Consider the following 13,210-nt stretch of genomic DNA (forward strand, 5'->3'; position numbering starts at 1 on the left):
GCAAATATACATACCTACACAGCCTTCCATGGTTTACCCCAGACGCTTCACATGCCTTGCTTCAATCCACTGACAGCACGTCAACCCCTGTATACCACATGACTCCAATTCACTCTATTTCTTGCCCTCCTTTCACCCTCCTGCATGTTCAGGCCCCGATCACACAAAATCCTTTTCACTCCATCTTTCCACCTCCAATTTGGTCTCCCTCTTCTCCTCGTTCCCTCCACCTCCGACACATATATCCTCTTGGTCAATCTCTCCTCACTCATTCTCTCCATGTGCCCAAACCATTTCAAAACACCCTCTTCGGCTCTCTCACCCACGCTCTTTTTATTTCCACACATCTCTCTTACCCTTACGTTACTTACTCGATCAAACCACCTCACACCACACATTGTCCTCAAACATCTCATTTCCAGCACATCCATCCTCCTGCGCACATCTCTATCCATAGCCCACGCCTCGCAACCATACAACATTGTTGGAACCACTATTCCCTCAAACATACCCATATATATATATATATATATATATATATATTAAGGGTAAATGTGAATAAGAGCAAGGTTATTAGGTACAGTAGGGTTGAGGGTCAAGTCAATTGGGAGGTGAGTTTGAATGGAGAAAAACTGGAGGAAGTGAAGTGTTTTAGATATCTGGGAGTGGATCTGGCAGCAGATGGAACCATGGAAGCGGAAGTGGATCATAGGGTGGGGGAGGGGGCGAAAATTCTGGGAGCCTTGAAGAATGTGTGGAAGTCGAGAACATTATCTCGGAAAGCAAAAATGGGTATGTTTGAAGGAATAGTGGTTCCAACAATGTTGTATGGTTGCGAGGTGTGGGCTATGGATAGAGTTGTGCGCAGGAGGATGGATGTGCTGGAAATGAGATGTTTGAGGACAATGTGTGGTGTGAGGTGGTTTGATCGAGTAAGTAACGTAAGGGTAAGAGAGATGTGTGGAAATAAAAAGAGCGTGGTTGAGAGAGCAGAAGAGGGTGTTTTGAAATGGTTTGGGCACATGGAGAGAATGAGTGAGGAAAGATTGACCAAGAGGATATATGTGTCGGAGGTGGAGGGAACGAGGAGAAGAGGGAGACCAAATTGGAGGTGGAAAGATGGAGTGAAAAAGGTTTTGTGTGATCGGGGCCTGAACATGCAGGAGGGTGAAAGGAGGGCAAGGAATAGAGTGAATTGGATTGATGTGGTATACCGGGGTTGATGTGCTGTCACTGGATTGAATCAGGGCATGTGAAGCGTCTGGGGTAAACCATGGAAAGCTGTGTGGGGCCTGGATGTGGAAAGGGAGCTGTGGTTTCGGGCATTATTGCATGACAGCTGGAGAATGAGTGTGAACGAATGAGGCCTTTGTTGTCTTTTCCTAGCGCTACCCCGCACACATGAGGGGGGGAGGGGGATGGTATTCCATGTGTGGCGGGGTGGTGATGGGAATGAATATGGGCAGACAGTGTGAATTGTGTGCATGGGTATATATGTATGTGTCTGTGTGTGTAGATGTATGTGTACGTTGAGATGTATAGGTATGTATATTTGCGTGCGTGGATGTGTGTGTATATACATGTGTATGGAGGTGGGTTGGGCCATTTCTTTCGTCTGTTTCCTTGCGCTACCTCGCAAACGCGGGAGACAGCGACAAAGCAAAATATAATAAATAAATAAATAAATAATATATATATATCCTCTTGGTCAATCTTTCCTCACTCATTCTCTCCATGTGACCAAACCATTTCAAAACACCCTCTTCTGCTCTCTCAACAACGCTCTTTTTATTTCCACACATCTCTCTTACCCTTACATTACTTACTCGATCAAACCACCTCACACCACATATTGTCCTCAAACATCTCATTTCCAGCACATCCACCCTCCTGCGCACAACTCTATCCATAGCCCACGCCTCGCAACCATACAACATTGTTGGAACCACTATCCCTTCAAACATACCCATTTTTGCTTTCCGAGATAATGTTCTCGACTTCCAAACATTCTTCAAGGCTCCCAGGATTTGCGCCCCCTCCCCTACCTTATGATTCACTTCCGCTTCCATGGTTCCATCCGCTGCCAGATCCACTCCCAGATATCTAAAACACTTTACTTCCTCCAGTTTTTCTCCATTCAAACTTACCTCCTAATTGACTTGACCCTCAACCCTACTGTACCTAATAACCTTGCTCTTATTTACATTTACTCTTAACTTTCTTCTTTCACACACTTTACCAAACTCAGTCACCAGCTTCTGCAGTTTCTCACATGAATCAGCCACCAGTGCTGTATCATCAGCGAACAGCAACTGACTCACTTCCCAAGCTCTCTCATCCACAACAGACTGTATACTTGCCTCTCTTTCCAAAACTCTTGCATTCACCTCCCTAACAACCCCATCCATAAACAAATTAAACAACCATGGAGACATCACACACCCCTGCCGCAAACCTACATTCACTGAGAACCAATCACTTTCCTCTCTTCCTTTACGTACACATGCCTTACATCCTCGATAAAAACTTTTCACTGCTTCAAACAACTTGCCTCCCACACCATATATTCTTAATACCTTCTACAGAGCATCTCTATCAACTCTATCATATGCCTTCTCCAGATCCATAAATGCTACATACAAGGAGAAGTGGGAGACCAAATTGGAGGTTGAAAGATGGAGTGAAAAAGATTTTGAGTGATTGGGGCCTGAACATGCAGGAGGGTGAAAGGTGCGCAAGGAATAGAGTGAATTGGATCGATGTGGTATACTGGGGTCGACGTGCTGTCAATGGATTGAATCAGGGCATGTGAAGCGTCTGGGGTAAACCATGGAAAGTTCTGTGGGGCCTGGATGTGGAAAGGGAGCTGTGGTTTCGGGCATTATTGCATGACAGCTAGAGACTGAGTGTGAACGAATGAGGCCTTTGTTGTCTTTTCCTAGCGCTACCTCGCACACATGAGGGGGGAGGGGATGTTATTCCATGTGTGGCGAGGTGGCGATGGGAATGAATAAAGGCAGACAGTGTGAATTGTGTGCATGGGTATATATGTATGTGTCTGTGTGTGTGTATATATATGTGTACATTGAGATGTATAGGTATGTATATTTGCGTGTGTGGACGTGTGTGTATATACATGTGTATGGGGTGGGTTGGGCCATTTCTTTCGTCTGTTTCCTTGCACTACCCCGCAAATGCGGGAGACAGCGACAAAGCAAAATAAAATATAATAAAGATTTTTTTTTTATTTGCTTTGTCGCTGTCTCCCGCGTTTGCGAGGTAGTGCAAGGAAACAGACGAAAGAAATGGCCCAACCCACCCCCATACACATGTATATACATACATGTCCACACATGCAAATATACATACCTATACATCTCAATGTACACATATATATACACACACAGACATATACATATATACACATGTACCTAATTCATACTGTCTGCCTTTATTTATTCCTATCGCCACCCCACCACACATGTAATAACAACTCCCTCCCCCCTCATGTGTGCAAGGTAGTGCTAGGAAAAGACAACAAAGGCCCCATTCGTTCACACTCAGTCTCTAGCTGTCATGTAATAATGCACCGAAACCACAGCTCCCTTTCCACACCCAGGCCCCACAGAACTTTCCATAGTTTACCCCACACGCCTTGGCTCAACCCACCGACAGCACGCCGGCCCCGGCACACCACAACACTCCACTCCCCGCACGCCCCCCACCATGCCCAGGCGCCGATCACCCAAAACCCCCCTCACTCCATCCTTCCACCCCCAATCCCCCCCCCCCCCCCCCCCCCCCCCCCCCCCGGACACACACATCCCCCTGGTCAATCTCTCCTCACTCACCCTCCCCACGCGACCGAACCACCTCAAAACACCCTCCCCTGCTCTCTCAACCACACTCCCCCCATCACCACACATCTCTCCCACCCTATTATCACTTACTCAATCAAACCACCCCACACCACATATATATATATATATATATATATATATATATATATATATATATATATCATTATATTTCTTATTATACTTTGCCGTTGTCTCCAGCATTAGCGAGGTAGCGCAAGGAATCAGATGAAAGAATGGCTTAACCCACCAACATACACATGTATATACATACATGCCCACACACGCATATATATATATATATATCTATACATTTCACACATCCAAGCCCCACAAAATTTTCCATGGTTTACCTCAGATGCTTCACATACCTTGGTTCAATACACTGACAGCATGTCGACCCCGGTATACCACATCCTTCCAATTCACTCTATTCCTTGCACGCCTTTCACCCTCCTATATGTTCAGGCCCCGATCGCTCAAAATTTTTTTCACTCCATCCTTCCACCCCTGATTTGATCTCCCACTTCTTCCCTCCACCTCTGACACACATAACCTCTTTGTCAATCTTTCCTCACTCATTCTCTATATGTGACCAAACCATTTCAATACACTCTCTTCTGCTCTCTCAACTACACTCTTTTTATCACCACACATCTCTCTTACCCTTTAATTACTTACTAAATCAAACCACCTCACACCACTTATTGTCCTCAAACACCTCATTTCCAACACATCCACCCTTCTCCGCGCAACCCTATGTATAGCCCAAGCCTCACAACCATATAACATTGTTGGAACCACTATTCCTTCAAATATACCCATTTTTGCTCTCTGAGATAATGTTCTCACCTCCCACACATTGTTCAATGCTCCCAGAACTTTCGCCCCCTCCCCCAACCTGTGACTTATTTCTGCTTCCATGGTTCCATCCGCTGCTAAATCCACTCCCAGATATCTTAAACACTTCACTTCCTCCAGTTTTTTCCATTCAAACTTACCTCCCAACTGCCTTGTCCCTCAACCCTACTGAACCTAATAACCTTGCTCTTATTCACATTTACTCTCAATTTTGTTCTTTCATGCACTTTACCAAATCAGTCACCAACTTATGCAATTTCTCACCCGAATCAGCCACCAGCACTGTGTCATCAGCGAACAACAATTGACTCATTTCCCAAGCCCTCTCTTTCACAACAGACTGCATACTTGCCCCTCTTTCCAAAACTCTTGCATTCACCTCCCTAACAACCCCATCCATAAACAAATTAAACAACCATAGAGACATCACGCACCCCTGTCGCAAATCAACATTCACTGGGAACCAATCACTTTCCTCTCTTCCTACTCGTACACATGCCTTACATTCTTGATAAAAACTTTTCACTGCTTCTAGCAACTTACCTCCCACACCATATATTCTTAATACCTTCCACAGAGCATCTCTATCAACTCTATCATATGCCTTCTCCAGATCCATATATGCTTCACACAAATCCATTTGTTTTCCTAAGTGTTTCTCACATACATTATTCAGAGCAAACACCTGATCCACACATCCTCTACCACTTCTGAAACCACACTGCTCTTTCCCAATCTGATGCTCTAAACATGCCTTCACCCTCTCAATCAATACCCTCCCATATGATTTCCCAGGAATACTCAACAAACTTATACCTCTGTAATTTGAACACTCACCTTCATCCCCTTTGCATTTGTACAATGGCACTATGCATGCATTCCACCAATCCTCAGGCACTTCACCATGAGCCATACATACAATGAATATCCTCACCAACCAGTCAACAACACAGTCACCCCCTTTTTTAATAAATTCCACTGCAGTACTATCCAAACCCGCTGCCTTGCTCACTTTCATCTTTTGCAAAGCTTTCACTACCTCTTCTCTGCTTACCAAACCATTCTCCCTGACCCTTTTCACTTCGCACACCACCTCGACTAAAACACCCTCCATCTGCCACTCTATCATCAAGCATTCAATAAACCTTCAAAATACTCATATATACATATATAAGTGTAAATATGTATTGTCTGTGTATGTGTATGTATATGTGTATATGTTGATATGTACCTGTCTATGTATATGAATGTGTCTGTACATATACGTGTGTATATCACTGGATGGGTCTTTCTTTGTCTGTTTCCTGGTGCTACCTCACTGATGTGGGAAACAGTGATCAAGTACAATAAAAAAACCTGTATATATACATCATCCCTGGGGACATGGGAGAAACAATACTTCCCACATATTCCCTGTATGTCATAAAAGGTAACTAAGAGGGGTTGAAGCGGGGCACTGAAAATCCTCCCCTCCAGTTTTTACTTTTCCAAGAGAAGGAACAGAGAAGGGGGCCAAGTGAGGATTTATCTGTAAAGCTCAGTCCTTTGTTTTTGACACTACCTTGTTAACATGGGAAATGGTGAATGGATGAAGACAAGCAAGTATGAATATGTACATGTGTATATATGCATATGCATGTGTATATATATGTGTTGATAGGTATATCTATTGTGCATATATGTGCTTGTATGTATATATGTGTGTATATGAGTGGATGGGTCTTTCTTCATCCGTTTCCCGGTGCTATCTCGCTGATGTGGTAAATGGTAATCAAGTATAATAATTTTCATTTATTTTATTTGGCTTTGTCGCTGTCTCCCGCGTTAGCGAGGTAGCGCAAGGAAACAGGCTAAAGAATGGCCCAACCCACTCACATACACATGCATATACATACATGTCCACACACACAAATATACATACCTATACATCTCAACATATACATATATATACACACACAGACATATACATATATATACATGTACATAATTCATACTGTCTGCCTTTATTCATTCCCATCACCACCCCGCCACACATTAAATAACAACCCCCTTCCCCAGCATGTGTGCAAGGTAGCGCCAGGAAACGACAACATAGGCCACATTCGTTCACACTCAGTCTCTAGCTGTCATGTATAATGCACTGAAACCACAGCTCCCTTTCCACATCCAGGCCCCAGACGCTTCAAATGCCCTAGTTCAATCCATTGACAGCACATTGACCCCAGTATACCACATCTTTCCAATTCACTCTATTCCTTGCACACCTTTCACCCTCCTGCATGTTCAGGCCCCGATTACTCAAAATCTTTTTTACTCCATCTTTCCACCTCCAATTTGGTCTCCCACTTTTCCTCATTCCCTCCACCTCTAACACATATATCCTCTTGGTCAATCTTTCCTCACTCATTCTCTCCATGTGACCAAACCATTTCAAAACACCCTCTTCTGCTCTCTCAACCACACTCTTTTTACTACCACACATCTCTCTTACCCTTACATTACTTACTCGATCAAACCACCTCACACCACACGTTGTCCTCAAACATCTCATTTCCAGCACATCCACCCTCCTCCACACAACTCTATCTATAGCCCATACCTTGCAAACATATAACATTGTTAGAACCACTATTCCTTCAAACATACCCATTCTTGCTTTCTGAGACAATGTTCTCGACTTCCACACATTCTTCAATGCTCCCAGAACTTTCATCCCCTCTCCACCCTATGATTCACTTCGCTTCCATGGTTCCATCCGCTGCCAGATCCACTCCCAGATATCTAAAACACTTCACTTCCTCCAGTTTTTCTCCATTCAAGCTTACCTACCAATTGACTTGTCCCTCAACCCTACTGTACCTAATAACCTTGCTCTTATTCACATTTACTCTCAGCTTTCTTCTTTCACACACTTTACCAAACTCAGTCCAGTTCTGCAGTTTCTGACACAAATCAGCCACCAGCACTGTATCATCAGCGAACAACAACTGACTCACTTCCCAAACTCTCTCATCCACAACAAACTGCATACTTGCCCCTCTTTCCAAAACTCTTGCATTCACCTCCCTAACAACCCCATCCATAAACAAATTAAACAACCATGGAGACATCACACACCCCTGCCACAAACCAACATTCACTGAGAACCAATCACTTTCCTCTCTTCCTACACGTTCACATGCCTTGCATCCTCGATAAAAACTTTTCACTGCTTCTAACAACTTGCCCCTACACCATATATTCTTAATACCTTCCACAGAGCATCTCTATCAACTCTATCATATGCCTTCTCCAGATCCATAAATGCTACAAACAAATCCATATGCTTTTTTTTAGTATTTCTCACATACATTCTTCAAAGCAAACACCTGATCCACACATCCTCTACCACTTCTGAAACCACACTGCTCTTCCCCAATCTTATGCTCTGTACATGCCTTCACCCTCTTAATCAATACCCTCCCATATAATTTCCCAGGAATACTCAACAAACTTATACCTCTGTAATTTGAGCACTCACTCTTATCCCCTTTGCCTTTGTACGATGGCACTATGTAAGCATTCCTCCAATCCTCAGGCACCTCACCATGAGTCATACATACATTATTAAATAACCTTACCAACCAGTCAACAATACAGTCACCCCCTTTTTTGATAAATTCCACTGCAATACCATTCAAACCCGCTGCCTTGCCGGCTTTCATCTTCCGCAAGGCTTTTACTACCTCTTCTCTGTTTACCAAATCATTCTCCCTAACCCTCTCACTTTGCACACCACCTCGACCAAAACACCCTATATCTGCCACTCTATTATCAAACAAATTCAACAAACCTTCAAAATACTCACTGCATCTTCTCACATCACCACTACTTGTTATCACCTCCCTATTAGCCTTCTTCACTGAAGTTCCCATTTGTTCCCTTGTCTTATGCACTTTATTTACCTCCTCTCAAAACATCTTTTTATTCTCCCTAAAATTTAATGATACTATCTCACCCCAACTCTCATTTGCCCTCTTTTTCACCTCTTGCACCTTTCTCTTGACCTCCTGCCTCTTTCTTTTATACATCTCCCACTCATTTGCATTATTTCCCTGCAAAAATCGTCCAAATGCCTCTCCCCTCTCTTTCACTAATAATCTTAATTCTTCATCCCACCACTCACTAAACTTTCTAACCTGCCCACCTCCTACGCTTCTCATGCCACATGCATCTTTTGCGGAAGCCATCACTGCTTCCCTAAATACATCCCATTCCTCCCCCACTCTCCTTACCTCCTTTGTTCTCACCTTTTCCATTCTGTACTCAGTCTCTCCTGGTACTTCCTCACAAAAGTCTCCTTCCCAAGCTCACTTACTCTCACCACTCTCTTCAACCCAACTTTCTCTCTTCTTTTCTGAGAACCTCTACAAATTTTCACCTTCGCCTCCACAAGATAATGATCAGACATCCCTCCAGTTGCACCTCTCAGCACATTAACATCCAAAAGTCTCTCTTTTGCACGCCTATCAATTAACACGTAATCCAATAACACTCTCTGGCAATCTCTCCTACTTGCATACGTATACTTATGTATATCTCTTTTGAAACCAGGTATTCCCAATCACCAGTCCTTTTTCAGTACATAAATCTACAAGCTCTTCACCATTTCTATTTACAACACTGAGCACCCCATGTACACCAATTATTCCCTCAACTGCCATATTACTCACCTTTGCATTCAAATCACCCATCACTATAACCTGGTCTCGTGCATCAAAACTACTAACACACTCACTCAGCTGCTCCCAAAACACTTGCCTATCATGATCTTTCTTCTCATGCCCAGGTGTATATGCACCAATTATCACCAATCTCTCTCCATCCACTTTCAGTTTTACCCATATCAATCTAGAGTTTACTCTCTTACACTCTTTCACATACTCCCACCACTCCTGTTTCAGGAGTAGTGCTACTCCTTCCCTTGCTCTTGTCCTCTCGCTAACCCTTGACTTTACTCCCAAGACATTCCTAAACTACTCTTCCCCTTTACCCTTGAGCTTCGTTTCACTCAGAGCCAAAACATCCAGTTTCCTTTCCTCAAACATACTACCTATCTCTCCTTTTTTCTCATCTTGGTTACATCCGCACACATTTAGACATCCCAATCTGAGCCTTCGAGGAGGATGAGCACTCCTCGCGTGACTCCTTCAGTTTCCCCTTTTAGAAAGTAAAAATACAAGGAGGGGAGTGTTTTCAGCCCCCCGCTCACGTCCCCTTTAGTTGCCTTCTACGACATGTGAGAAATGCGTGGGAAGTATTCTTTCTCCCCTATCCCCAGGGATATTCATGTGTGTGTAGATGCAGTAACATGAGAAACCTGAGCTCTTTCATGTATTACCACATCTTTGGAGAATAGTTGCAGAAAGAAAACGTATACAATAGAGGATATTTATACAGAACTGGAAGAAACATGTAATAGGGTCAAGTGACCATGTAATTATTGAGAGAAGAGGTTTGGCACAATCGTGTGCATGACCCACCCTCAACCTGACATTTCCCAGATGACCTTAGGTAAAAGTGAGCAAAAGGTTGACTTACTAAACACAACTCAAGAACAACTGACAATTTTCTCTACGTCAAGTTAAAATTTCCTCTAGAATAAATGGATCTTGAGACATAAAACATCATCCACATAAGGTGCCTAAAAGGGGACAGAGTGAGGGGCTGGAAATCTTCCCCTCCCGTTTTTTAAATTTTCCAGAAGAAGCAACAGAGAAGGGGGCCAAATGAGGATATTCCCTCCAAGGATCAGTCCTCTAATCTTAATGCAACCTCGCTAATGCGGGAAATGGTGAATATGTATGAAAAAAAAAGCTTAATGGTCTTGTCCCCTCTATAAGACTTACTAGTGAAAGAGGAATAGAGTATTTCATTACGGAAAAAATTTAATGTTCATGTTGTATTAAAAGCAATTGCAATGTTAAAGGTATACAACTCAAGAATTCTCCTGTTGCAGTCAGTGATTGTATCTAACAAATTCCACACAGAGATTGCAACATCAGTGAAACAGGCAAGGGATTGGATACTAGAATAAAAGAGCATAAATATATGTACTGGCCAGCAGCCCAATGACTTGTCTGTGCATCTTAGTGAAAATGATTACTCAGTTGACTGGAAAAAAGTCAAGGTTATTGTTGTGTCAGGATAATGATGAAAAAAATATGACAGAATCCAGCATTATTAAAAACCATGATAATAATGTAATGGATATCAGTCAAAGGCATGCACAATTAGGTCCATGTATTGAAGAGAAAATTTTAAAATGTTTTATTGACTGTTCTTGAGTCGACCTTCTGCCTGTTCTGCCCAAGTGAAGTCATCCACATGTCAGGTTGAGGTCAGGTTGAGGGTGGGTCAAGCAGAACCTTGTACCAACCTCAACTCTCACTAATTACAAGGTCTATTGATCCCATTCCACGCTTCCTCTGGTTCTGTATACATCACGTCTACTGTATCTGTTTTTTCTCTGTAACTAGTCCTCTGAAGATGTGGTAATACACTAAAGGACTAAAGATTCTTGTGCTTTCTTTTCATAGTGGTGTTTCTGTGCTTATGAAGTCACACGTATGTTGTGATTTTCTTCATACATATATACATATAAAGGTGCTGTACTGGCAAAATATCATACTCTCAAGGATTTTATGAAGAGCAGGAGGTATGGCCAAAGGTGATCACATGCAGTGGACTTCTAGCCTTATATAAGGGAACTACTTTCACAGCCTTCTCTTGTTCAGGATATGTAGACTGTATCATGAAATTATCACAGAGGTGTGTTAGGGAGGAAGCTACCATATATGATGTCTTCTTAAGAAGTGTAGTAAGACACTGTCACACCTGGGGAGCCCTCTTTCAGGGATGATTTTCTTTTTTTTCATGTTGGAGGGTCCAGTCATGAAAAGTCCACATCAAAGATGGGTCTTATTTGGAATACAGAGAGGTTAATGAAAGGAAAAAGAGACAAGGAGAAGTATTTATAAATTTTTGAGGAAGAGAAAAACCTGCTATGGTACCTTGTCCATAATAAGAGAAAGAAAAAAGGAATCTAACATACTTTGGAAATTGGTCATCCAAAGTAGGATTTTCTTTTACCTGTGTTCTGATCAGTTACATAGGTGATGAGGAGGTCATGTTAATTTGCTTAAATTGTGTGTTACTTTTACATAATGGGCGGTAAAATTTTAGACCTAACATTTGTAAACAAATGATCACCAAGTTTACCAACCTTTTACCTGTGGTCTAAATTCCCTTGAATGAGTCACACCAAGTGATGGTTATTAATATCCCGTGGAAAGGGTCAAGGGCAGACTGGGCACTCGGGGCATTCAGGGCTCTGGTCCCCCTGGTTTTAGTTATTTCCCTTATCCTGAATCAGTTGTGTGACCCCTTGAAGGTCCATGCTTAATTGCTCGAATATTCAGTTTACCCCTAGAAGGGATAATATCTGCATTGTTTTGCAACACTACATCAACGACAAGGTATGACATGGCTCTTGGTAATAGGCACCAAGAGAGACAATGCTGGCTTTTGCTTAATACTATGGCCTTCATGCTTACTCACCTGGAGGACTGTGACGGACCTTCGGCGAGGCACACTCATAGGCATCGGAACAACTTGCAACAGGTTCGATACCTTCTTGAAACCTGATCGTATAGATGATCCTCCTGGAGAGGAGGTTTGTGTCTGTGCCTCTTCCAGGAGTAAATTCTTCTTTTCCAACTCTCGCCGATGCCTGTAAAGATAAAATCATTAGCCACATCATTGTGAAAGTTACCACACTTCTTGCACTAAAATCACAAGGTAACATGAACCAGAATGGATCCATCAATACAAAAAAATATCTTTCTCTAAGATCTGTTGTTAGTTGCTAATTCTTTATGGAGAACTGATTTATTTGATCACTTCCTGAGCAGCTTAGACCTGAGTCTACACAATATTATAAAACATCTAAGAACATCTAAAATCTGTGATGTGTCCAAGAAAATTCTTAGTACATTGACATCATTTAACCATGAATTGATATACATACATCATTCTTTGTGCTAATGTATATTACCACAAAATTTACACTGGGAAATACAGTGATTATAGTGTGCAGCTGGGTCACTCAGTAACAGACACAACGATCCTGTGACGACCACATGTACTCTGGCTAGGTGTATCTTGTGAGAGTATAAGCTCATGCATCGTGTGTTGTTGCACACTTAAAGTGAAATTACTCAAATTACTTGTCCTGTGATCTGCATCAGGTTTCAGAAATGAGAAAAGTATCATCTAACAAAAATTTCTGAACTTTGTTCATCCACCATGAAAAAAAAAAAAAAGCTGTGCACTGGGTGAGTACCTACTACTGTTCATCAGTGAAGATGAGTCGGCTTGTATGATCAAATACTTATCATCCACAAATCACAGCAAGGATACCTCTCTCAGCTCAGGATGAAGGACAAACTCCT

At 42.5% G+C, this 13,210-nt stretch overlaps 1 protein-coding gene across 7 annotated transcripts in view; it reads right to left on the reverse strand.

Annotated features, from left to right (window-relative positions):
• Positions 1 to 13,210, reverse strand: part of LOC139766161 (sodium channel protein 1 brain-like) — a 940,735-nt gene that overhangs the window by 139,149 nt on the left and 788,376 nt on the right. For all 7 annotated transcript variants that reach the window (XM_071694448.1, XM_071694434.1, XM_071694479.1 and 4 more), the window contains one exon: positions 12,318 to 12,489. In XM_071694448.1, the coding sequence (XP_071550549.1) occupies positions 12,318 to 12,489 (172 nt within the window). The remainder of the gene's footprint in view (positions 1 to 12,317; positions 12,490 to 13,210) is intronic.

The sequence above is a fragment of the Panulirus ornatus genome, chromosome 4 (genome assembly GCF_036320965.1).
Source record: "Panulirus ornatus isolate Po-2019 chromosome 4, ASM3632096v1, whole genome shotgun sequence".
Taxonomy (NCBI): domain Eukaryota; kingdom Metazoa; phylum Arthropoda; class Malacostraca; order Decapoda; family Palinuridae; genus Panulirus; species Panulirus ornatus.